Source organism: Haliotis rufescens, unplaced genomic scaffold (assembly GCF_023055435.1).
Source record: "Haliotis rufescens isolate VD_foot unplaced genomic scaffold, xgHalRufe1.0.p SCAF_1, whole genome shotgun sequence".
In the NCBI taxonomy this organism is placed as follows: Eukaryota; Metazoa; Mollusca; class Gastropoda; order Lepetellida; family Haliotidae; genus Haliotis; species Haliotis rufescens.
The window spans coordinates 62,121,052-62,147,693 of NW_025963779.1; the positions used below are offsets into that span (position 1 = coordinate 62,121,052).

The following is a 26,642-nucleotide window of genomic DNA, read 5'->3' on the forward strand; positions in this document are numbered from 1 at the left end:
CAACGTGAATGTGCAACGTTGTTATTACGTTGTGAAATAACGTTGCAGGTCGACGTTAAAATAACGTTGTTACAACGTTATATCACGACGTTACCAATCCACAACCTTTCAACAACGATGGAAGTGCGAATCATGCATGTATGGCGAAAATGTTATTGTCATTGTTTGTTGTTTAATCGCCTCTTACGACAAGCACGGGTTGCTGAAAAGTGAAAACCAAATCTAACATTATTGTAATTTCTGCCAAAATGTAGTTTATTTCGAGTAAACACCTTTGTTTTTACGCTTTTCGCGATGAAGACTATTTGACGTCGCACCAACGTATGAGAAACGTTGTCATCATAACGTTGCATGGCGCCCGATGCACAACGTTTCCACAACGTAATTTTGCTACGTTGTGATTACGTTGTCACATAACGTTGGAGTGACGTGATAATAAGGTGTTTACACAGACTTTAGTTTATTTACGAGATGGAAATCCTGATTCCGAAGATATAGGTAAATAATGAATTACTGCCTTGTTTTTGGCAGAAATTGTGTCGATTTGTATGTAAAACTTTTGTTCATACAATTTTTGTTAAGGCGACAGTTGACGTCGCACCAACGTTTCAGGAACGATGTAACAAGACGTTGGGAAATATTCGATGAACAACGTTTTCACAACGTAAAAATGCAACGTTGTTATTACGTTGTGAAACGACGTTGCACAGTGACGTAATAATAACGTTGTGACAACGTTGTATCACTACGTTACCAATTCACAACTTTACCACAACGTTGTGAAAACGTGGCTATCTATGGTATCTGACCTCGCTTTCGCTCGATCAGCTACCATAGAAAGTCCACTCGTTTCGTAAAAATGGTATCTAACGAGAATTAATGAGTGTAGTATTCTCTATATAGTATATATTTGTTTACGCCGCACTCAGCAATATACAGCATAGGTATATGAATGCCTGCCTGTAAATAAGCGGCTCTGTACCAGACAAACTAGTGATTGATATATGTATTAAATTGCCAACGTCACCGAACCACCGGGGATCTATTTAATCTCTCTTACGACAAACATATATATATAGCTGCATATAGGTTCCTGGGGACCACCCCCTCGGGCGCAGTGATGACTTTACAATACACTATAGGCTGGCCGCATGGAACTGGGTAGGAGAGTGGGTAGTCTGTCTCGCAGTCCCTGAACAATCTTTTCCCCTTTCGCCCAGCCCTTACCGTAATTGTGTGGTCCTATAAAGCAAGTCTAGATTTTCCCCAGGTTCAGGGTCTGTTATCATCTGCAGGCAAACTATTAACTCACTTCAGGGGTCGTGTTACAGAGTAAACACATCAAATTGCCATGACTGGCTGATCGAATCTCCAAACTCACTGGGGCTCCTTTTCAATATAAATGAAGTTGTCACTATCAAAATGATAATTATATTTTCAGAAATTTAGTGTTACAGTCTAGAGAGTGCATGCTGTCAACGATTCTAACCCAGAATCCCCACAGGGTGGGTATAGTGAATATTCATACAAAAACATCGCGTATGTGCGATTAAATACGAGTTTTAGAAACGTTTTTTTTTGTTCGTTTATTATTCTTTAATAACCAGGACGTTTTGACCAAATTTTCTTTATAATGTTGAGGCGGATCAGTTTTGTCTTCCTCAAGGGAGAGCCTGACTCTAAAAATAGTATCAGGGAGACTTTATTGAAAATTGTCGATTATAAAATTAAGAAAGGTAATGATTTAGTTGCTTGAATATTCTTATGCAATGCATGTTGTAAAACGCAATTACCCATGACTTACAGTCATAAAACATATTTGACCTTGACATGTATTTTCAAAATGTCAACACAATGTGACATCATGAAATTAATAATGAGTTATCCTCAAAGAGAGCTCCGCGAACGGACTATCGCTGTGAGGAGCTTGCCAAAGAATGTTTACAAATGGCGCTCAAAACAAATCTGTGGACTTTGGTCTGTGAAGAGACACTTTATAAATCTCTGTATTCATGTGTCAAGCTATGACAGATATGAATCGATTCATTGCATTAACATTCCTTAACATCACCCTTTCATAAACAAAGAACACTTCGCTTTGGCTGACCCACAAGGTTGTATTTAACGAAGTCCAGGATTGCCATGATAGATCTACCGTGAGTCACTGACAAATGAGCGATCACGTGTGTCGTTTTGAGGGTGTGACCTGCGTACTCACATCTGTGTATGTCATGTAAATTTGGCCAACAATGCAGTTTAGCGGGCACAGCTTATAGTTATAGCACTAATTGGCACTAATATAGAAGCTAATCAGGATGCGGGCTGTTGCTCTCGCTTCACTGATCTCGCTGCGATGTTGAGAATTTTCAATATCATTTGTAAACTAATTAGATCCTGCAGCGGCGCCTGTTGTAGCACGTGGCAGTTTATGAAATCATTTTCATTTTCATTATACATTTATTCCGGTTTCAACTGATCTCATGTGATGAATGGATTGTAAATGGAAACTAATAGTTAAGTAATATGCCTATTTTATTTTTTCGCTTCAGTAGTTTTCATTTTGATGCACAGGAATGCTGTTTATTAGGTGTATATTTATTGATGAAGCACTCATCAAAACATCACTGGTCCCAACACAATCTATCCTATGTGGGACTTCATTTGCAAAAAATCAGTGAGATTTGTATTGACAAGGATGGATAGGCCTACAAGTTTTTTTGAGCTGTGAAAGCGTCAAAGGGGGTTCTCCACCTTTCTAATGCATTTTCAAATGCAACCATTTTTCGTCATGATGCCAGTTGTAAGGGATGAGGCGATATGGCGCAATCGGCTCGAGGCGTCAGACGTTAAAGTCATGAGTACGCATGATTTTGTCACAGAAAAGTTTTGGGGTGGGGGGTGGGACTCTAGATCTGTCAGGATAACGAGGATCATAATAAGGAATTGGTAAGGCATAGGCGTGGCTACTGACACCACGAGAGTGAGTCAGCTTTTGAATCATTACTGATGAAGTGTAGTGAGTGAAAGTGGCTTGGGTGGAAATTCCATGAGGGTTTCCTGTAGCCAAAACCACTGACATGAAACTTCATCCTGCTCACTTGATGATTTTGTTAGAAACATAAATGCAACTGAAAGTGTGAAAACAATAAAATAAACAAGAAGATCCTAACAAGTGCATATATTTGCGCTCTTTGTGTCTTCGGCTCAGTAAATTAATGTGATATTCTTTTTGAAGTACCATGTGGAGATCGGGGTGTCCTCAGCACCCTGTTGCTAGTCTTAAGACACCAAAACAACTTATTTTGGTTGTAACAGGCAACTTAAAGGATTGATTGATCAGACTTGGTGACTTGGTTGCTCAGCATATCTCAACAGCTTTGAAGTTACATTGTTGCTTATAGTATCAGTCTTTGGTTTGTCTGGTCCTGACTCAAATAATTTGAGACAGATGCCCTCACACACACTCATTTTGAAGTAGGTATTTTAACTGTATATTTTCTTGACCATTTTTGTGGCTCAAAGTAAAGATGTAATGCTTCAGAATTCAGCACCAGAAAGTTTACATCCTCAAGACAAAAACCTGTGTGACCATGGTTACATTAGTTGGAAAACAATGTGACTCATCAATCTTGACACTAGGGCTGTTACGATTAACTAGCGTATTCCGTAAATCAAACCGTATCCCTTCATGAATTGGATCATCCCAAGGCAAGACAGTTAACTGACGATAAAAGTCCAGTTTCCACCCTTTCCGAACTAGGCTGGGATTATGGAGTTACATTTTGGCTGGGCTAACGAGAGTATGCATAGTCCAAACAAAATCGCGCACTGAAATTGAAATCCGGTTCGTAAACTGTCAGCAGAGTTTGGTCGATTGCAGGATTTGCAAAGCATGTGCATCGCCAACTTGTCAACATATTTTTTTCAAATCTTTTCATGTTTTTAATCAAGGTGCTCATGTGATTTGATGTACTTCGCGAAATAAGAACCGTTTTATCACAAAATTGATCTTGATGGTCGATCAGATCGTCTTGACTGGGCGCCACCATTTTGTTTGAAGCAAATGCATGTGATACGAGAGGTGGAATCTGATTGGTCCATCTGGGAGAGGCATAGAATGGACATAATTCGTAATAGCCACTGGTGGCGCTTCAATCGAGCCAAGGAATTCTAGCCTAGTTCGGCAAGGGTGGAAACTGGACTTGTAAGTCAGTTAACGCTCTTGCCTCGGGAAGATGGAATTGAATTCATCATTCATACTCACTAGAATCGAATATATGCCAAAAGAAATGAAAAAGATTGTGTTTTACTTGAAATTATCTGTTATTTATCAAAGCAAATTATGCAAAATTGAATGTATATTGGTAACTGGCTAAGTGCAGTATAAAAAGTATAATATAGTAATAATAATAATTAACATGGCCAAACCATGTCAAATAAATTATTTTGTTATTGTTATTGTTTAACAGTGGTAAAGCAAATAGTATTTTTAATACACATGTGATACAGTATATCTGTGCAGTCAAAACAAATACAAAACTATGTGCTGAAATTATCTACTAGTCTGGTGGTTAGGGATATATTTCACCGTTTCTCACTGGACAGTAGGCAGGCAGCTATGTGAGACATTGTTGGGGTGCGGTATCAAGCAATGAGCCATCACAGAGCCTGACGACCATCTCCATGTTAGTTGTCTCTTGCAGCAAGCTTGTATCCTGGCTGTCGATTCTGACCCAGATGGGGTTAACATTGTGTTCAAGATTATTGCACTAATACAGCGATATGCATTCACATGCATGTGCGGGCAAACAAGTGCATGTCCGCACTTATCCAAGTCTGGAGTAATGCTACCCCACTGAGATACCATGCCTCGGTTTAACATGGACAGTTTTGAATCAGACAAAATAATTCACCAATATCCAATTTTCCTATGTCTTCGTATGGAATTACTCTATGATAGTGCTGCATTTTCTCCACAAATGTTTAGTGTACCATAGTTTTCACAATATTTTAAAATGCCTATTAGGGCTGGGACGGGTAACTAGGGTACTCAGGTCGGGTGGGTACTGAGTAGGGCCCGGGTCCAACCCGGACTACCCAGACTCATGGTTTGTCATGTGATATATTGTTAAATGCCAAAAATGATCTAGAACTGTTTGGTTACACTACAAGTCACTAATGTTCACATTTCTTTCTGGCTATGCAACCATACCTTCTGACTCTTATATGTTTGAATAAAGTTAAAACTTCAGTCAACTTCAGTGTATGCATGACCAGATTGTTTTATACATGTAGGATAAAACACATCCGAGGGTTGTTAGGATATTTAAAACCCGCATCCCGAGGGATTTTCCAAGGGAAAGGGTTTAAAATATCATAACAGTCCGAGGGGAAGTGTTTTATCTTACTTATAAACCGATTTTGAACCTTAAAACAACATATATCAACATTTTTATGTTTCGAACATACTTTCCATCAACCTTAGGAAACGGGCGTAAAATATCTGTTGCTGGCGTACAGATCTTGAAAAGGACATTCTAAAAAGCAGGGCTTATCAACACCTCTGTAGCCTTGTGGTACACTCACTGGGCTACAGATATGAAGGTTGCGAGTTCGATCCTCGGGAATATAAAGAAAACATTTGTCATTTGATTTTACATTTCATTACATGTTACAACGGAATTTATATTAATAAAATACCCAGGACATTATATAAAATCCCTGGGATATTATAACACATTATATAACAAATATGACTTGAATATCCTATAAAATCCCAGGGGTATTATATAAAATCCCAGGGACATTACAACGTCCCTATTTATAAGATTTAACTCGACTGGAGAACAATAGGATGACGTCACCGGAGGTTTATAAGTGTAGCTAAATACATTTTGTCCAGGGTTACGGTCAAACTATTCCCAATCGGACATTTTGCACCCATCTCTTGAGACCTACAGCAGGTATCCAGATAGGGTCAGGTAATAGTGGGGTGGGTACCCGGGGAGTAAATTTGGACTCGTCCCAGCCCTAATTCCTATATATAATGACAGAAGATGGTACTTAAAAATGTTAAATCGAGGCAACATTAAACACCTTCAACAGGCTCAACGAGATCATGTTGTAGGGATATGTTTTTATACAATGAAGTTTCATGCTCACATTATTAATTTTGATGTTTGCTATTTGAGTTAGATTCTAGAAAGGATGCCTTGCAAGGAGGTCTGAAATTGATGGCAACTAAGAAGCAGGAATGTATATGAAGTTGCTGTAAAACCAACTCTTGATTGATAAATATAAATATGTCCTGTTACTTTGCAGTAAGATGTCTGGAAAATAAAGGATTGAGAGCAGTAGGAATCCAAGTGGAACATGTCGAGGGGCAGTGGTCGTCTGGGTCTGATGGGCGCTCTCCATCGACAGTCCATGTTTGATGATAGGCCCACCGGGTCTGACACAGCCAGTGCCAGTCAAGCCAGACTTGAGAGGGACCTAAAGGTGGCCACTAATACAATATTGTCTTCTTCAGCTGGTTATGTTGTCAGGTGGTTAGGATAATTGATCCCTCTAGGGATTCTGGGTTAGAATAGGTCCCCAGCAACCTATGCTCGTAACGAGAGGCAACCAAATGGACCAGGTGGTCAGACTCAGTGACTTGGTTGACAGCTTGTCCTACCCCAGTGTCATGGATCGTTGCTCACAATATCGACCACTGGACTGTCTGGTTCAGACTTGAGTATATACAGCCTGCCGTCATAGCTGGAATATTGCTGAGTGCAGCGCTAAACAACAAACAAACAAGATAACTGATCTAAGTTTATGTTGGTGGAGAAAGGGGGGATGGGGTAGCCTAGTGGTTAAAGGGTTTCCTCGTCACGCAAAAGACCTGGGTCGATTCCCCACATGGGTACAATGTGTGAAGCTCATTTCTGGTGTCCCCTGCCGTGATATTGCTTGAATATTGCTAAAAGCGGCGTAAAACCATACTCACTCATTTACTTGTTGGAGAAAATGCTCCATCAGTCCATCAATCTCATTAAAATCAGATCTCAGTTCTTGCTAAACAAAGATCTGAGGACATCCCATTACGGGTCATGTCAGAACGACCTTTCATCCGGCCAATCAAAGCGTCGCTTACCAGATCATGAAAGTGACAGTCAGAATGTGTTTTCTAATCATGCAACCTCGAAAATGTTAACATGGGATATTCCAAACGAAAGTTATCACCCCTACGACTGATTCCGTCAAAATTATCATCTATTTCTCGCTTCCGTGGTACAAACATTTGAATGGAGGAGGCATTGCACAGTACATGGGAAGCACTGCCATACAATCTCAACCATATATTACACAATCCAGAATGTTCGTTTGTTCAGTTTTCAAAATTTTAATTGAGACTGTGTCAACATATTTTTCAAGTGTAGTCTGAAATGGAAGTCGCCAGGTTGAAAGGAGTGCTGTAAAGCTCGAGAAAGCTGCTTTCTAATTGGCTGATGTCGACTTCTTGTTAGTCATGCAGTGGTGGGTCAAAGTTCGTGAAAGGTCGTTCTGATGTGACCCGTAATTGGATGTCCTCAGATCTTTGTTTAGCGGCAGCGAGAACTTAGAGATATGATTTTAATGAGATTGTCATATCCATTAAATCTAAATGATGTTTGTGTTGTTATGTATCTTATAGTCATTAATTCCATTCCATCACAATTTTTTCACAGTTGCAATGTTTTGAAAAATGATTTGACAATATGGAATTTTGCCTCACTTCTATTGACAATTTTAAGCAGTCAGTGTTCTTTTGTCAGGAAGCCAAAGATGACAATGTACTTCTCCGAGCACAACTTGAAGAGGCCAGGTGAGTGGTGCATCATTCACAATCTTTCATCAAGGTTTTACTGGATGCACATATAGAATCATATAGATATTATAATGGATGCGAACCGTGAAGATCTTGGGTAGAATAGGTCTTCAGCAACTCAAGCTTGCCGTAAAAGGCGGCTATGCTTGTCGTAAGAGGCGACTAACAGGATCAGGTGGTCACGCTCGCTAACTTGGTTGATGCATGTCATCGTGTCCCAATTGATGCACATCACTCTATCCCAACTGCGTGGATCGATGCTCATGATATCAATCACTGGATTATCTGGTCCAGACTCGATTATTTACAGACTGCCGTAAAAAAGCTGGGATATTGCTGAGTGCAGCGATAAACAACCAAACAAACGATATAATGGATGCAAATAACTTACATTGTGAGTCCTGATTGACGCAAAAAGTATCATTGATGAAAATTGTAGAATCCATGTTACATGTAAGTGACTATTCTGGTAAGATATCTGATCTATTATAGGCTTATGTTTCTGAGCATGTGCAATGTAAATGCAATCAGTAAAATTGTTTGGACCCATGAAGATTCGGGGTAGAATAGGTCTTCAGCAACCCATGCTTGCTGTAAAAAGCAACAGTTTGTCGTAAGAGGCAACCAACGGGATCGGGTGGTCAGGCTTGTTGACTTGGATGATGCATGTCACTCTATCCCAGTTGCGTGGATCGATGCTCATGATGTCAATCACTGATTATTTACAGACAGCTGTCATACCATGCATACAGCTGAAATGCTGCAAAAAAAAAAATTAAAAAAAATAAAATTGTTGGAAATCAAGTGACACATGCCACTTGTCACAAGGCTGGGACCCCCATGTTCTTGCCTTGGACCCCCAAAATGTATTACTGAGCATCCCTTGGATTCAAAAATAGATTGACAGAGTAAATCCCTGTTCATTAAATCATTGTTTAAAGTAACAGGCAGGAGTGGTAAATGTCATAGCCCATAAGCTGTTAAATAAAACATGTTAAACTTTGCATTAAAATCAGACAAGTGCTGAACTGGTGCCTTATGCTTTTCCTGATATTAATAGTTTTTATAGTTTTTGGTTCCATTGCAAAATAATGGACTTCAGGCTAGGGCTTATATATATGTGGAAGATTTCTGGCAGAAATGTCAGTTGAAGGTAGGGTTTGTGTCCAGTGCCCAACTTCTAGACCTTCCAGTATTTATCAAAGGAAATGTATTTGGACATAACCTTAAACAAGGGTAGGTTGGGTTTCATGCAATTCATATGTTTTACCAAGACACAGCCCTTGTCGGGCTGTCGGGTAGCCCAGTGGTTAAAGTGTTTGCTCGTCACGCCGAAGACTAAGGTTCGATTCCTGACATGGGTACAATGTGTGAAGCCCATTTCTGGTGTCCCCTGCCATGATATTGTTGGAATATTGCTAAAAGCGGCATAAAATCACACTCACTCACTCACAGCCCTCGTAGACATGTTTAGAGTGAAGTCTGAGACTGACTGTGATCGTTGTTGGCAGATCTACTCTGGACATGTTGGTGAAGCAGAGTTCCCATGAAAGCTTTGATGAGAGACGAGTCAACCTCCTCAAGTGTCAGCTTATACAGCAGGAGAGACAGGTACTACAGACAGGTGCAACAGACAGGTACTACAGATGGGGAAAACATACAGGTACAACAGACGGGAACAACAGATGAGGAAAACAGACAGGTACAACAAACAGGGAAAACAGACAGATACAACAGACAACAGACAGATGTACAAGAGATGGATATAACACATAGGTACAACAGATGGGTACAACATACAGGTACAACAGACAGGTACAACAGATGGGTACAACATACAGGTACAACAGACAGGTACAACAGATGGGTACAACATACAGGTACAACAGATAGGTGCAACAGACAGGTACAACAGACAGGTACAACAGACAGGTACAACAAACAGGTACAACAGACGGGTAAAGCAGATAGGTACAACAGATGGGTACAACAGACAGGTACAACAGACGGGTAAAGCAGATAGGTACAACAGACGGGTAAAGCAGATAGGTACAACAGACGGGGACAATGGACAGATACAACAAACAGGTACAACAAACGGGTACAACAGACGGGTACAACAAACAGGTACAACAGACGGGTACAACAGGCGGGTTCAACAGTTGGGGAAAACATACAGGTACAACAGACGGGGACAACAGATTTGTCCAAAATAATGTACAATTTGGATTTATGGTGAGGTGCAATAGGAGACAATGTAACACTTGTTGTTGGTTTTGTCCAGATCTTACTCCTCAATGAAGCAGTTGGCAGCCGAGCAGCAACACTAATGGAGGTCGAGAATACCCTGTCCTGGTTGGCTGATAGCTTCAGGTAAACCTACTGATGAAGGTAGAGAATGTCCTGTCCTGGTTGGCTGATAGCTTCAGGTAATATACTGATGGAGGTAGAGTGTGTCCTGTCCTGGCTGGCTGATAGCTTCAGGCAATGTACTGATGGAGGTAGAGAATGTCCTGTCCTTGTTGGCTGATAGCTTCAGGTAATATACTGATGGAGGTAGAGAATGTCCTGTCCTGGTTGGCTGATAGCTTCAGGTAATATACTGATGGAGGTAGAGAATGTCCTGTCCTGGTTGGCTGATAGCTTCAGGTAATGTACTGATGGAGGTAGAGAATGTCCTGTCCTGGTTGGCTGATAGCTTCAGGTAATATACTGATGGAGGTAGAGAATGTCCTGTCATGGCTGGCTGATAGCTTCAGGCAATGTACTGATGGAGGTAGAGAATGTCCTTGTTGGCTGGCTGATAGCTTCAGGCAATGTACTGATGGAGGTAGAGAATGTCCTGTCCTTGTTGGCTGATTGCTTCAGGTAAACCTACTGATGGAGGTAGAGAATGTCCTGTCCTGGTTGGCTGATTGCTTCAGGTAAACCTACTGATGGAGGTAGAGAATGTCCTGTCCTGGCTGGCTGATAGCTTCAGGCAATGTACTGATGGAGGTAGAAAGTGTCCTGTCCTGGTTGGCTGATAGCTTCAGGTAATATACTGATGGAGGTAGAGAATGTCCTGTCCTTGTTGGCTGATTGCTTCAGGTAAACCTACTGATGGAGGTAGAGAATGTCCTGTCCTTGTTGGCTGATTGCTTCAGGTAAACCTACTTATGGAGGTAGAGAATGTCCTGTCCTTGTTGGCTGATTGCTTCAGGTAAACCTACTGATGGAGGTAGAGAATGTCCTGTCCTGGCTGGCTGATAGCTTCAGGCAATGTACTGATGGAGGTAGAAAGTGTCCTGTCCTTGTTGGCTGATTGCTTCAGGTAAACCTACTGATGGAGGTAGAGAATGTCCTGTCCTGGCTGGCTGATAGCTTCAGGCAATGTACTGATGGAGGTAGAGAATGTCCTGTCCTGGTTGGCTGATAGCTTCAGGCAATGTACTGATGGAGGTAGAGAATGTCCTGTCCTGGTTGGCTGATTGCTTCAGGTAAACCTACTGATGGAGGTAGAGAATGTCCTGTCCTTGTTGGCTGATTGCTTCAGGTAAACCTACTGATGGAGGTAGAGAATGTCCTGTCCTGGCTGGCTGATAGCTTCAGGCAATGTACTGATGGAGGTAGAGAATGTCCTGTCCTTGTTGGCTGATTGCTTCAGGTAAACCTACTGATGGAGGTAGAGAATGTCCTGTCCTGGCTGGCTGATAGCTTCAGGCAATGTACTGATGGAGGTAGAGAATGTCCTGTCCTGGCTGGCTGATAGCTTCAGGCAATGTACTGATGGAGGTAGAGAATGTCCTGTCCTGGTTGGCTGATAGCTTCAGGCAATGTACTGATGGAGGTAGAGAATGTCCTGTCCTGGTTGGCTGATAGCTTCAGGCAATGTCCTGATGGAGGTAGAGAATGTTCTGTCCTGGTTGGCTGATAGCTTCAGGTAATATACTGATGGAGGTAGAGAATGTCCTGTCCTTGTTGGCTGATAGCTTCAGGCAATGTACTGATGGAGGTAGAGAATGTCCTGTCCTGGTTGGCTGATAGCTTCAGGCAATGTACTGATGGAGGTAGAGAATGTCCTGTCCTGGTTGGCTGATAGCTTCAGGCAATGTACTGATGGAGGTAGAGAATGTCCTGTCCTTGTTGGCTGATATCGATGGAGGTAGAGAGTGCCCTGTCTGTACTGTTATCATACTGCATTATGCCATTAGCGGCTGTGATGGAGTATAACATATTAGAGTAATCTCCCTTGGCGACCTAGCCGTCCGGACCCCCTGTTTTACCGGATGTAACACCCGTGTATGTATGACAATAAATACAAGACCGAACACAGAATGTCGTTCTCCATTATTTATTCATCGGAGGCAGCAACAGCCTAGGGCTAGTTCAAGTGCTACAAATCATTCCTAAAGCGTGAGAATATTACACTGTCCTGGCTGACTGATAGCTTCAGCCAATGTACTGATGGAGGTAGAGCATGTCTAGAACCTCTATTCCCTCAGGCGTCGTAAGATAATAATTACCTTAACACTTTTCTCTTTTTTCTTACTATGTAATTGGTCTGTTCAGGTCTCACATAGCAGCAGAAGTGAGGGGCACCAATGTTCCAGTGCCACGATCTGACCTTGTCAAGATGGTCGAAACAGCAGAGTCCGCCAGAATCAAACTGTTCAAAAATATCCAGGTATCCATATGGCTTTGAGACAATTGGGTGTCTGATTTTGGACATTTTAACATATAAATGAAGTAGAAATTAGTTGTGTCCTGATTCAAACTCTAAATTAATAAGTCTGTTAAATTTAGCACTAACTGGTTGCTAGCAACAACTGCAATTAATTTTCAGCATGGAACAAGAGAATTTAATATCTAATCTCCACACAAAATCCAACGCCTTACCTCCCCTTCACTGGAATATCAAATGGTCAGTCCTTACCTGGTCAGTTCAGCTAGATGTGAGAAATAAGTGTTTAGTGGTCAGTGAGGTATTACTAGTGTGATTCTGAAGGTGGCGACTAAGCAGCACTTGTCTCAGCATCCAGCTCTGTGAGTGGCTACATATCTCCTGGGAACTGTTGTTAACAAAAACGATATGATGCATGCATAATAAATGTTTTTTGTTTCAGAATTCTTCCCAGGAACACTTGTCAAAGCCGCTTCTGTTGATGAACGACTTCCTCCATCCAGGGCTACAGGAGGACCACACACTGCTGGATGTTGTGTCAGGCAAATTGGAGCACCTCAATCTCAAACGAGTGGTGGGTCTCTGAAAGCATGACTAGAACCTTGGAATGTCCGGTTGTGTCTCGGGCTTTGTAGTGTGTTTACTGTGTCTGAGGAGCACCTCAATCTCAAACGAGTGGTGGGTCTCTGAAAGCATGACTAGAACCTTGGAATGTCCGGTTGTGTCTTGGGGTTTGTTGTGTATTTACTGTGTCAGTTTGTGTATCGTGTGTTTACTGGATGTGGATGTGTATACTTGGTGTGGTTGTATGTTTACTGGCTGGTTGTGTGTTGTGTTTACAGTGTCAGTTTGTGTATCATGTGTTTTCTGGATGTGGTTAAGTGTTCTGATATCCGAGATGTGGCTGTGTTTACTGGCTGTGTTTTGTGTTCACTGGGTGCGGTTCTGTCATGTTTGACTGGATGTGACAGTGGTTCACTGTGTCATGTGTTTACCCGATGCAGTTGTGTGTCAAGTTTAAATGGTTGGGATTGTGTGTTTACTGGATGTGACTGTGTTTTGTGTGTTCACTGGCTGTGGTTGTGTGTCATGTTTTAACGGATCTGGCTGTGTGTTGTGTGTTCACTGGTTGTATGTCATGTGTTCACTGGCTGTGGTTGTGTGTCATGTTTTAACGGATCTGGCTGTGTGTTGTGTGTTCACTGGTTGTATGTCATGTGTGTTCACTGGTTGTATGTCATGTGTTCACTGGTTGTATGTCATGTGTTCACTGGCTGTATGTCATGTGTTTACTGGTTGTATGTCATGTTTTCACTGGTTGTATGTCATGTGTTCACTGGTTTTATGTCATGTGTTCACTGGTTGTATGTCATGTGTTCACTGGTTGTATGTCATGTGTTCACTGGCTGTGGTTGTGTGTCATGTTTTAACGGATCTCGCTGTGTGTTGTGTGTTCACTGGTTGTATGTCATGTGTTTACTGGTTGTATGTCATGTGTTTACTGGTTGTATGTCATGTGTTCACTGGTTGTATGTCATGTGTTCACTGGTTGTATGTCATGTGTTTACTGGTTGTATGTCATGTGTTCACTGGTTGTATGTAATGTGTTCACTGGTTGTATGTCATGTGTTTACTGGTTGTATATCATGAGTTCACTGATTGTATGTCATGTGTTCACTGGTTGTATGTCATGTGTTCACTGGTTGTATGTCGTGTTTACTGGTTGTATATCATGTGTTCACTGGTTGTATGTCATGTGTTCACTGATTGTATGTCATGTGTTCACTGGTTGTATGTCATGTGTTCACTGGTTGTGTGTCATGTTTTAACGGATCTCGCTGTGTGTTTCGTGTTCACTGGTTGTATGTCATGTGTTTACTGGTTGTATGTCATGTGTTCACTGGTTGTATGTCATGTGTTCACTGGTTGTATGTCATGTGTTTACTGGTTGTATGTCATGTGTTCACTGGTTGTATGTCATGTGTTTACTGGTTGTATGTCATGTGTTTACTGGTTGTATGTCATGTGTTCACTGGTTGTATGTCATGTGTTCACTGGTATGTCATGTGTTCACTGGTTGTATGTCATGTGTTCACTGGCTGTGTGTCATGTGTTCACTGGTTGTATGTCATGTGTTCACTGGTTGTATGTCATGTGTTCACTGGTTGTAGGTCATGTGTTTACTGGTTGTATGTCATGTGTTTACTGGTTGTATGTCATGTGTTCACTGGTTGTATGTCATGTGTTCACTGGTTGTATGTCATGTGTTCACTGGTTGTATGTCATGTGTTTACTGGTTGTATGTTATGTGTTCACTGATTGTATGTCATGTGTTTACTGGGTTTGGTTTTGTTGCAGTCTCAGCTGGAGGCCAAATTGAGCAGCCTGTACAAGGAACTGGTCCGGATGCATCATCTAATCTCGGATGACAAATGGACAAGTGAGAGGCTGTGTTCAAGTCACATGACCTCTGCAGTAAAGGAACGACTCAATACGCAAGTGCTCCGATCTTGTGCAATGATGAAAGATTGTGCTGATGACCTCTTGACCCTGTCGCTGCTTGTCCCCAGTGCACCCTGGGTAAGAATGTAAGAAGGATCAAAACATGTTCATTAACATGATCAAATTAATCCTTCACAATGAACCTCTATTGTAGGATTTCTAATTTCAGAGCAATAGCTCCATGTTGTAAGGATCTTTAAATGACAGCATAATCCACTAGTAAAACTATCTTTAGCTTCCTAGTTACTTAAGTTTGTTCAGTTCTTAGTAACCTGATTCACACGAAGCTTTAGTTCCTCAGAGCTGCTTGACCACTGTAGCATGTCTGACACTTTCAGCCAGTTCTGAAGCGACCAGTCTTGAAGGAGGTCAGCGCTGACGAGTTCCTGTCCTGTCTCCCATCTCTGCCTCGTGGCAAGGCACAGGCTGTGCATCGTCTTGTCAACACGCTGCTCAGAGTGTGCAACTACCGGCACCACATCCAGGACAGAGAGGTCAGAAGACATTTTTACAGTGCATCACAGCAACATACTTCTAGGATTGACAAAATGCCATTTCTTGAAGAGCTTTTCTACTTCAGTTTATCTTTTCTTACTGAATTCTTTCTTTAAAGGGACACTGGTTTTGTAAGGAAACCTCTGTAAGCTGATAGACAGTTGATTATCAAGTCCTAGCAGGGTGTAGAGCAATCTCACAGATGAAATCCTTACCTTTTGAACTTGCTGATGGGGTTAACCTCTTTGGTCATGTGGACATGTTCCTGGGCTATCCTTCGTTTGTGCTGTTTCCTTCTGCTGATCCATGTATATGTTCCAGGTGAAAGCTTTGAGAGAGGAAGTGAAGTTCCATCAATCTGTGTATGATCTTCAGTTAGAGTACACCCATTCTCTCCTGGATGCTGTTAGGTACGTAGACTAAATGTAATGGATTGGGTTATCACTCTGGTGACTAAGTTGATTGGATGTCATTGCACCCAAACAGTGTTATCTACCTGAGGAAATGTTGTTAACTGACTATAAAAGATCAGTTTCCATTCTTGCCAAACTAGGGTGGAGAGCCGTGGCTCGCCTGAGTGCCACCAGTGGCTATTTAGAGTTATGTCCCTTCTATGTTCCTCCTGATTCCACCTCTCACATCACTTGCATTTGTTTCAAACAAAATGGCAGCACACAGTCAAGAGGATCTGATCGATAATCAAGATCTATATTTTAATAAAACGGGTCTTTCCTCGCGAAGTGCATCAAATCACTTGAGCACCTTGAAACATGAAAACATTTGGGAAATGTCCAGCTGACAGTACACATGTTTTGCAAATCCTGCATTCGACTGAAATCTGCACATTGAAATCCATGTTGTTTACGAATCTGATGTCTAGTTGCTTGCACGATTTTGATTGGACTATGTATAGACTCATTAGTCCAGCCTAACTGTATCTCCGGAATTCCAGCCTAGTTTTGCAAGGGTGGAAACTGGACTTTTATTGTCGGTTACCACCCTTGTCTTGGGAAGCTGCAACAGCGTGGGATGTTACTCAATCAGTGGTTTGTCTGTTCCAGACTTGATTACTTACAGGCCGTAGTCACATAGCTAGAACATTGCTGTGTGCAGACGAACAATATAGACATACCTTGGGAGTACACCCCTCTCTCCTGCTACTGTCTGTACGTGTTCTTGTATCAGTCACATTGGTGCAGCTGGTTTATGTTGCAGGATCACATCAATGTGGGTGTAAGGTTAGGTAAGACTTGCCCTGGATTGCGTCAGTCAGATATAGCCAGTTTACATCATCCTCTTTCAGATTGTGTTTACTAATGCAGGATAAGTATACAAATATAAAAAAATGTCAAGATTTTACTAGGCTTGTGCAGTCAGGTTTCACAATTTGTGTTGATACTTTTCAGAGAAGGATATCGAGAATTTGAGACATCTGCAAGTGAAGTTATAGTGAAACCACTCACAGGTAAATAATAACAACAGTTCATTCACTTCAGGTGAGTTTAATTTAGGGAGGCAGGATGTTTCATTGAGCAACCCCATGCTTTAAGATTTTGTTTCAATTTAATAAAATATGATTGCCCTACTGCTGTATACCTCCCTATGTACTATATAAAACCTTACACTATATATAACCTCTATAACCTACCTACTGCCATAAACCTACCTAAATACTATATAAAACCTTACACTATATATAACCTCTATAACCTACCTACTGCCATAAACCTACCTAAATACTATATAAAACCTTATACTATATATAGACTCTATAAGCTACCACTGATTTATACATAATACCTATATACTATATAAAATCTTATACCATATATAACCTCTATAACATACCTTTGCTTTAAACCTAACTACAAACTATATAAAACCTTACACTATATGTAGCCTTTATAACCTACCCACTGCTGTAAACCTACCTATATACTATATCAAACCTTACACTCTGTATATAGCCTCTATAACATACCTAGTGCTGTATACCTACCTATGTACTATATAAAACCTTATACTATATATAGACTCTATAACCTACCACTGCTGTATAATACCTATATACTATATCAAACCTTACACTATATATAGCCTCTATAACATACCTAGTGCTGTATACCTACCTATGTACTATATATTGCCTCTACAGTAGTCCTACTTCTGTATGCCTACCATATGAAGTATATTAGTATAAAGGCTACTACTGACATAATTATATAGCAACAAGTGCTGCAGCCTCTATGACATACCTACTGCTGTATATCAACCTTTGTACTGTATATTGCCTCTACAGTAGTCTTACTGCCATATGCCTACTATATGAAGTATACTAGTATAAAGGCTACTACTGACATATATAGCAACAAGTGCTGCAGCAATCAGAATTTGTGATTCATGTGAACAGGGTTATTAATATACCCCGGTATACCTCATATGACATTTTCAGCTGTGCTGGAAGCGTACGCCTTGCTAAAGACCACAACAGATGAAGATGCTCTGAGAACCTTCCTGTCTCTTTTCAAGGAGAATGAGGAACTGGTAGGTAGACTGGACACATTGTAACATGTTTGTATCTGTGTTGACAATGAGGAACTGGTAGGTAGACTGGACACATTGTAACATGTTTGTATCTGTGCTGACAATGAGGAACTGGTACGTAGACTGGACACATTGTAACATGTTTGTATCTGTGTTGACAATGAGGAACTGGTACGTAGACTGGACACATTGTAACATGTTTGTATCTGTGTTGACAATGAGGAACTGGTAGCTAGACTGGACACATTGTAACATGTTTGTATCTGTGCTGACAATGAGGAACTGGTACGTAGACTGGACACATTGTAACATGTTTGTATCTGTGCTGACAATGAGGAACTGGTACGTAGACTGGACACATTGTAACATGTTTGTATCTGTGTTGACAATGAGGAACTGGTACGTAGACTGGACACATTGTAACATGTTTGTATCTGTGCTGACAATGAGGAACTGGTACGTAGACTGGACACATTGTAACATGTTTGTATCTGTGTTGACAATGAGGAACTGGTACGTAGACTGGACACATTGTAACATGTTTGTATCTGTGTTGACAATGAGGAACTGGTAGCTAGACTGGACACATTGTAACATGTTTGTATCTGTGCTGACAATGAGGAACTGGTACGTAGACTGGACACATTGTAACATGTTTGTATCTGTGTTGACAATGAGGAACTGGTACGTAGACTGGACACATTGTAACATGTTTGTATCTGTGTTGACAATGAGGAACTGGTAGCTAGACTGGACACATTGTAACATGTTTGTATCTGTGCTGACAATGAGGAACTGGTACGTAGACTGGACACATTGTAACATGTTTGTATCTGTGCTGACAATGAGGAACTGGTAGGTAGACTGGACACATTGTAACATGTTTGTATCTGTGTTGACAATGAGGAACTGGTACGTAGACTGGACACATTGTAACATGTTTGTATCTGTGCTGACAATGAGGAACTGGTACGTAGACTGGACACATTGTAACATGTTTGTATCTGTGTTGACAATGAGGAACTGGTACGTAGACTGGACACATTGTAACATGTTTGTATCTGTGTTGACAATGAGGAACTGGTAGCTAGACTGGACACATTGTAACATGTTTGTATCTGTGCTGACAATGAGGAACTGGTACGTAGACTGGACACATTGTAACATGTTTGTATCTGTGTTGACAATGAGGAACTGGTAGGTATATTGGACATATTGTAACATGTTTGTATCTGTGTTGACAATGAGGAACTGGTAGGTAGACTGTACACATTGTAACATGTTTGTATCTGTGTTGACAATGAGGAACTGGTAGGTAGACTGGACACATTGTAACATGTTTGTATCTGTGTTGACAATGAGGAACTGGTAGCTAGACTGGACACATTGTAACATGTCTGTATCTGTGTTGACAATGAGGAACTGGTAGGTAGACTGGACACATTGTAACATGTTTGTATCTGTGTTGACAATGAGGAACTGGTACGTAGACTGGACACATTGTAACATGTCTGTATCTGTGTTGACAATGAGGATCTGGTAGGTAGACTGGACATATTGTAACATGTTTGTATCTGTGTTGACAATGAGGAACTGGTAGGTAGACTGGACATATTGTAACATGTTTGTATCTGTGTTGACAATGAGGAACTGGTAGGTAGACTGGACACATTGTAACATGTTTGTATCTGTGTTGACAATGAGGAACTGGTAGGTATATTGGACACATTGTAACATGTTAGTATCTGTGTTGACAATGAGGAACTGGTAGGTATATTGGACACATTGTAACATGTTTGTATCTGTGTTGACAATGAGGAACTGGTAGGTAGACTGGACACATTGTAACATGTTTGTATCTGTGTTGACAATGAGGAACTGGTAGGTAGACTGGACACATTGTAACATGTTTGTATCTGTGCTGACAATGAGGATCTGGTAGGTGTATTGGACACATTGTAACATGTCTGTATCTGTGTTGACAATGAGGAACTGGTAGGTATATTGGACATATTGTAACATGTTTGTATCTGTGTTGACAATGAGGATCTGGTAGGTAGACTGGACACATTGTAACATGTCTCTATCTGTGTTGACAATGAGGATCTGGTAGGTAGACTGGACACATTGTAACATGTTTGTATCTGTGTTGACAATGAGGATCTGGTACGTAGACTGGACACATTGTAACATGTTTGTATCTGTGTTGACAATGAGGATCTGGTAGGTAGACTGGACACATTGTAACATGTTTGTATCTGTGTTGACAATGAGGATCTGGTACGTAGACTGGACACATTGTAACATGTTTGTATCTGTGCTGACAATGAGGAACTGGTAGGTAGACTGGACACATTGTAACATGTTTGTATCTGTGTTGACAATGAGGATCTGGTACGTAGACTGGACACATTGTAACATGTTTGTATCTGTGTTGACAATGAGGATCTGGTAGGTAGACTGTACACATTGTAACATGTTTGTATCTGTGTTGACAATGAGGATCTGGTAGGTAGACTGTACACATTGTAACATGTTAGTATCTGTGTTGACAATGAGGATCTGGTACGTAGACTGGACACATTGTAACATGTTTGTATCTGTGCTGACAATGAGGATCTGGTAGGTAGACTGTACACATTGTAACATGTTAGTATCTGTGTTGACAATGAGGAACTGGTAGGTAGACTGGACACATTGTAACATGTTTGTATCTGTGTTGACAATGAGGAACTGGTAGGTATATTGGACACATTGTAACATGTTTGTATCTGTGTTGACAATGAGGAACTGGTACGTAGACTGGACACATTGTAACATGTTTGTATCTGTGCTGACAATGAGGATCTGGTAGGTAGACTGTACACATTGTAACATGTTAGTATCTGTGTTGACAATGAGGAACTGGTACGTAGACTGGACACATTGTAACATGTTTGTATCTGTGTTGACAATGAGGAACTGGTACGTAGACTGGACACATTGTAACATGTTTGTATCTGTGTTGACAATGAGGATCTGGTACGTAGACTGGACACATTGTAACATGTTTGTATCTGTGTTGACAATGAGGATCTGGTAGGTAGACTGGACATATTGTAACATGTTTGTATCTGTGTTGACAATGAGGAACTGGTAGGTAGACTGGACACATTGTAACATGTTTGTATCTGTGTTGACAATGAGGAACTGGTAGGTAGACTGGACACATTGTAACATGTTTGTATCTGTGTTGACAATGAGGATCTGGTAGGTAGACTGGACACATTGTAACATGTCTGTATCTGTGTTGACAATGAGGAACTGGTAGGTAGACTGGACATATTGTAACATGTTTGTATCTGTGCTGACAATGAGGAACTGGTAGGTAGACTGGACACATTGTAACATGTTTGTATCTGTGTTGACAATGAGGACCTGGTAGGTAGACTGGACACATTGTAACATGTTTGTATCTGTGCTGACAATGAGGAACTGGTAGGTATATTGGACACATTGTAACATGTTTGTATCTGTGTTGACAATGAGGAACTGGTAGGTAGACTGGACACATTGTAACATGTTTGTATCTGTGCTGACAATGAGGAACTGGTAGGTAGACTGTACACATTGTAACATGTTTGTATCTGTGCTGACAATGAGGAACTGGTAGGTAGACTGTACACATTGTAACATGTTTGTATCTGTGTTGACAATGAGGAACTGGTACGTAGACTGGACACATTGTAACATGTTTGTATCTGTGTTGACAATGAGGAACTGGTAGGTAGACTGGACACATTGTAACATGTTTGTATCTGTGCTGACAATGAGGAACTGGTAGGTAGACTGTACACATTGTAACATGTTTGTATCTGTGTTGACAATGAGGAACTGGTACGTAGACTGGACACATTGTAACATGTTTGTATCTGTGTTGACAATGAGGAACTGGTAGGTAGACTGGACACATTGTAACATGTTTGTATCTGTGCTGACAATGAGGAACTGGTAGGTAGACTGTACACATTGTAACATGTTTGTATCTGTGTTGACAATGAGGAACTGGTACGTAGACTGGACACATTGTAACATGTTTGTATCTGTGTTGACAATGAGGAACTGGTAGGTAGACTGTACACATTGTAACATGTTTGTATCTGTGTTGACAATGAGGAACTGGTAGGTAGACTGGACACATTGTAACATGTTTGTATCTGTGCTGACAATGAGGACCTGGTAGGTAGACTGGACACATTGTAACATGTTTGTATCTGTGTTGACAATGAGGAACTGGTAGGTTTATTGGACACATTGTAACATGTTTGTATCTGTGCTGACAATGAGGAACTGGTAGGTAGACTGTACACATTGTAACATGTTTGTATCTGTGTTGACAATGAGGACCTGGTAGGTATATTGGACACATTGTAACATGTTTGTATCTGTGCTGACAATGAGGAACTGGTAGGTAGACTGGACACATTGTAACATGTTTGTATCTGTGTTGACAATGAGGAACTGGTAGGTAGACTGGTCACATTGTAACATGTTTGTATCTGTGTTGACAATGAGGAACTGGTAGGTAGACTGGTCACATTGTAACATGTTTGTATCTGTGTTGACAATGAGGAACTGGTAGGTAGACTGGTCACATTGTAACATGTTTGTATCTGTGTTGACAATGAGGAACTGGTAGGTAGACTGGTCACATTGTAACATGTTTGTATCTGTGTTGACAATGAGGAACTGGTAGGTAGACTGGACACATTGTAACATGTTTGTATCTGTGTTGACAATGAGGAACTGGTAGGTAGACTGGACACATTGTAACATGTTTGTATCTGTGCTGACAATGAGGAACTGGTAGGTAGACTGGACACATTGTAACATGTCTGTATCTGTGTTGACAATGAGGAACTGGTAGGTATATTGGACACATTGTAACATGTTTGTTTCTGTGTTGACAATGAGGAACTGGTAGGTAGACTGGACACATTGTAACATGTTTGTATCTGTGCTGACAATGAGGAACTGGTAGGTAGACTGGTCACATTGTAACATGTTTGTATCTGTGCTGACAATGAGGAACTGGTAGGTAGACTGGACATATTGTAACATGTTTGTATCTGTGCTGACAATGAGGAACTGGTAGGTATATTGGACACATTGTAACATGTTTGTATCTGTGTTGACAATGAGGAACTGGTAGGTAGACTGGACACATTGTAACATGTTTGTATCTGTGTTGACAATGAGGAACTGGTAGGTATATTGGACACATTGTAACATGTTTGTATCTGTGTTGACAATGAGGAACTGGTAGGTAGACTGTACACATTGTAACATGTTTGTATCTGTGCTGACAATGAGGAACTGGTAGGTAGACTGGACACATTGTAACATGTTTGTATCTGTGTTGACAATGAGGAACTGGTAGGTAGACTGGACACATTGTAACATGTTTGTATCTGTGCTGACAATGAGGATCTGGTAGGTATCTGTGTTGACTAGATTGTTTGTTGTTCATGGTTATAAAGCATATTCATCTCTCCAGTTTTCAGATGCAGTAGGGAAACTGTCTTTGGACACCAAGAGCAGCAGAGATGAAAGTAGGTCACCTTATTAAACATCACTCATAGTTATAACTCCCATGTGGATCCCACCTTAAAACAAGTCGGGGCGGTCGGGTAGCCTAATGGTTAAAGCGTTCGCTCGTCACGCCGAAGACCCGGGTTCGATTCCCGACATGGGTACAATGTGTGAAGCCCATTTCTGGTGTCCCCCGCTGTGATATTGCTGGAATATTGCTAAAAGCGGCGTAAAACCATACCCACTCACTCACTCACTTAAAACAAGTCCCCAGAGGCTGGTCGGTAGAGGACACATAATGAATCAGGTTGTCAGACTTGTAGTCTTGGTTCATAGCATGCCATCGTACCTTAACGGCGTGGTAGATGCTCATAATATCAAACACTGGATTGTCTGGTCACGACTTGATTGTTTACAGGTTGCCATCATAACAATCATAAAATGAATATTGCTAAGTGTGGCGTTAAACAACCACACACACTTCTTAGTCTTTCTGCAGTGCTGAAAAGCTATAATGACACATAGATATGCCTGTGCAATACTTCAATGACTCCCTAGTCACCAGATGGGATTCCTTATCAGTTTTGCTGGTTGACGTTATTTGAACAGCCACATGTAAATAGGATGTTTTGAGGTTTTGTCACAATGTGTCTGGTACAAGTATATCTCCTTTTTTGTCATTGGATATTTTTGTGTGAAAGAAACAATGTCAAGGGTCAAGGTGGTGTTCAAGGTCATGCCCAAGGTCATAGCCAGGAAAAATGTTTGCTCGAGAAGCATTCACTGTGGGTCCACGAAACTTGGCACATGTTATCCTTAGGGTGGGCCTGCGGATGGGAGAGGACATGCATATCATTGTTTTGTGATAGTAACATGTTTCTTGTTTAAAATGTGTCATTAGGCTGGAAATGGTGTCATAGGAGCAGAATTTCATATAGTTCTCTTATTTAACTAGTGTTAGGAATGGCCGATACAGGATTTCAGATCTTGTATGAGCACTATTGTCATTAGACTAGAAACGTAGTTAGGTATCTTTATGCTAGACAAGGTACTTTAATTTGATTAGGGTTGTAGTATTCATGTATGTCCCCAAACGAAAGGTAATGGTATCACATTGGAATGAGTCAGTGAGTTTGGTTTTACACCGCTTTTAGCAATATTCCAGCAATATCACAGCAATATTGTACCCATGTCAGGAATCGAACCCGGGTCTCTGTCGTGACGAGCAAACACTTTAACCACCAGGCTAACCGACAGCCCCATATCAGATTGGAAATGCAATGTGGTATGAAAGATTTCTTGGGTCTTCTGGAAATGCTTGACAAGGGGTTCTGAAGGGGTTCAAGGTGGGACTTGAACTTGCGTATACATTTCCAGTTATCCCTGTGATGGTTATTATTTTTTTTCCTTTATATTTGGATTTTGAAAAGGTGACCTTGGCATAGACTATTTTTAGTAATGTTTTCATTCTGAAATGTAAAAAGAAAAAGTGCATACAATTATTTTTTTTCTTTTCAGAAAATGCTTCCCTTACAGCCTTTGGGGAAGATTTCATGACTATGTTGGACCAGCATGTCCTGACTCAACAGAGGAAGCGAGAGAGAGGTGTTCGGGAGAGGCAAGACTTGAAGGTAGAACAGGAGAAGCTAGATGAGGAACTCCGCACACTGCTCAAGGACATTGAATATGAGAAAGAAAATGTGAAAGATATCAGCCATACAAACAACTCCAATTGCCAAACAAGGACAGGTGATGAAAGTGTTAGAGCTTCACCAAAACCTAGCTCAAATATTGGATTACGAAAAAGTAAATCAGACTTGAATATTGAGAAACATGACTCTTCTCCAGAGAAAGACGACTCTTTTGAAAATGAGAAGACAGAAGCTGTGGACGAGAGGGAGGGAATGTCAAGCAGAACCCCCCAGAGTAGGCTGGGCAAGGGGGCCAGGAAACCTCCCCTCAAGCACAACACTGATTCCACACCATCACCCCACAGACCCTCCTACAAACCTCAACTGTATGTGCCAAATAGAACTCTCAAACTCCGCAGGTCAGGCAGCTTAACTCGAATTTCTAACGATACATCGAGTCCTCATGCCAGGCCTGCAGAGGTTGCAGGGAGGGGGGAACAAGAAGGGGAGGACACTCGTGTCTGTAGGGACGAGGGTCAGGACAGGCGCCACTCGGATCTCCCAAAACTCTCACGCTTACCACAGCGGAAAGCTCCATTCAAGTGACCCCATGTTCTGTGGTGCCACGAGAGCTGCATGTTTTATGGTTGTGATATAAGAGGAGGCTCCCACTTGCCTTTTACCAGTAAGACAGCTACATGAACAATTAAACGGAGATGACTTTTTATAATCAGGGATTGCAGGTGTAACTCCATGTGCCTCTCCTACAGGAATCAAGGCAGAGAACCCAAGATGTCCATGATCCTTTTATAACTGGCCATTGGCCACATTGTATTAAGAGGGCATAAGTCAACTACTTGTCAGTAAGAGTGGATGAATTCTTTCACGCATTCCAGTATTTTTGAAGGCGATAGAATATTTCTTGTGTAAATGCAACAACAGATGGCAATACCGATACACAGTTTATGTGCAAGTGTTAGTTTGATTGCTCAATTGTTTATTTACTGCCAACACCAATAAAATACAACGAATTCAAGTGTTGTAGGTTTATGTGATTTCAGCAATGTTAAGGAGATACACTGTAATTTCACAGACAACTTGTACCATACGTCAGAGTAACTTTTGCAGTCATCCATCCATCCATCCATCCCTTGTCTGCATCCATCATCTGCGGGTTAACTCAAACTGTGTGTAGGGATGAACCTAAAGTTAAGTCTTACACCATCATAGGACATTGTTCCTGTGATGACACCTAAATGTGAAAGTCATTTTAAAAAACCCAACTACTAATCAATAACTGGCCTTATGAAGATCACTCTCTAGATCCATTCAGCAATATGATGTCTGGCTTTTGTGTGCTATACTTACAATCCTTGGAGGGATC

The 26,642-nt window shown here is 41.1% G+C and overlaps 1 protein-coding gene across 5 annotated transcripts; it reads left to right on the forward strand.

Annotated features, from left to right (window-relative positions):
- Positions 1-1,924: 1,924 nt before the first annotated feature.
- Positions 1,925-26,294, forward strand: LOC124145025. 5 transcript variants are annotated; one of them, XM_048399110.1, is made up of 14 exons: positions 1,925-2,224; positions 6,322-6,498; positions 7,800-7,849; positions 9,364-9,463; positions 10,137-10,225; positions 12,404-12,518; positions 12,958-13,089; positions 14,874-15,095; positions 15,356-15,511; positions 15,834-15,922; positions 16,919-16,977; positions 17,965-18,056; positions 23,593-23,647; positions 25,146-26,294. In XM_048399110.1, the coding sequence occupies exons 2-14, from the start codon at positions 6,373-6,375 to the stop codon at positions 25,862-25,864; spliced, it is 2,004 nt and encodes a 667-aa protein (XP_048255067.1). In that variant the 5' UTR covers positions 1,925-2,224; positions 6,322-6,372; the 3' UTR covers positions 25,865-26,294. The 5 variants fall into 5 exon arrangements, with proteins under 5 accessions (XP_048255067.1, XP_048255058.1, XP_048255060.1 ...); XM_048399101.1 differs by having other exon boundaries at positions 1,925-2,156; XM_048399103.1 differs by lacking the exon at positions 1,925-2,224 and adding an exon at positions 2,257-2,513.
- The last annotated feature ends 348 nt before the right edge of the window (positions 26,295-26,642 follow it).

Excerpts from the sequence above, each read along its gene's own strand:
- LOC124145025 (XM_048399110.1), top strand. The coding sequence starts at position 6,373 with ATGTCGAGGGGCAGTGGTCGTCTGGGTCTGATGGGCGCTCTCCATCGA. Across the intron at positions 6,499-7,799 it reads GACTTGAGAGGGACCTAAAG|GAAGCCAAAGATGACAATGT; the intron begins GTGGCCACTAAT and ends TTCTTTTGTCAG. Across the intron at positions 10,226-12,403 it reads TGGTTGGCTGATAGCTTCAG|GTCTCACATAGCAGCAGAAG; the intron begins GTAAACCTACTG and ends TGGTCTGTTCAG.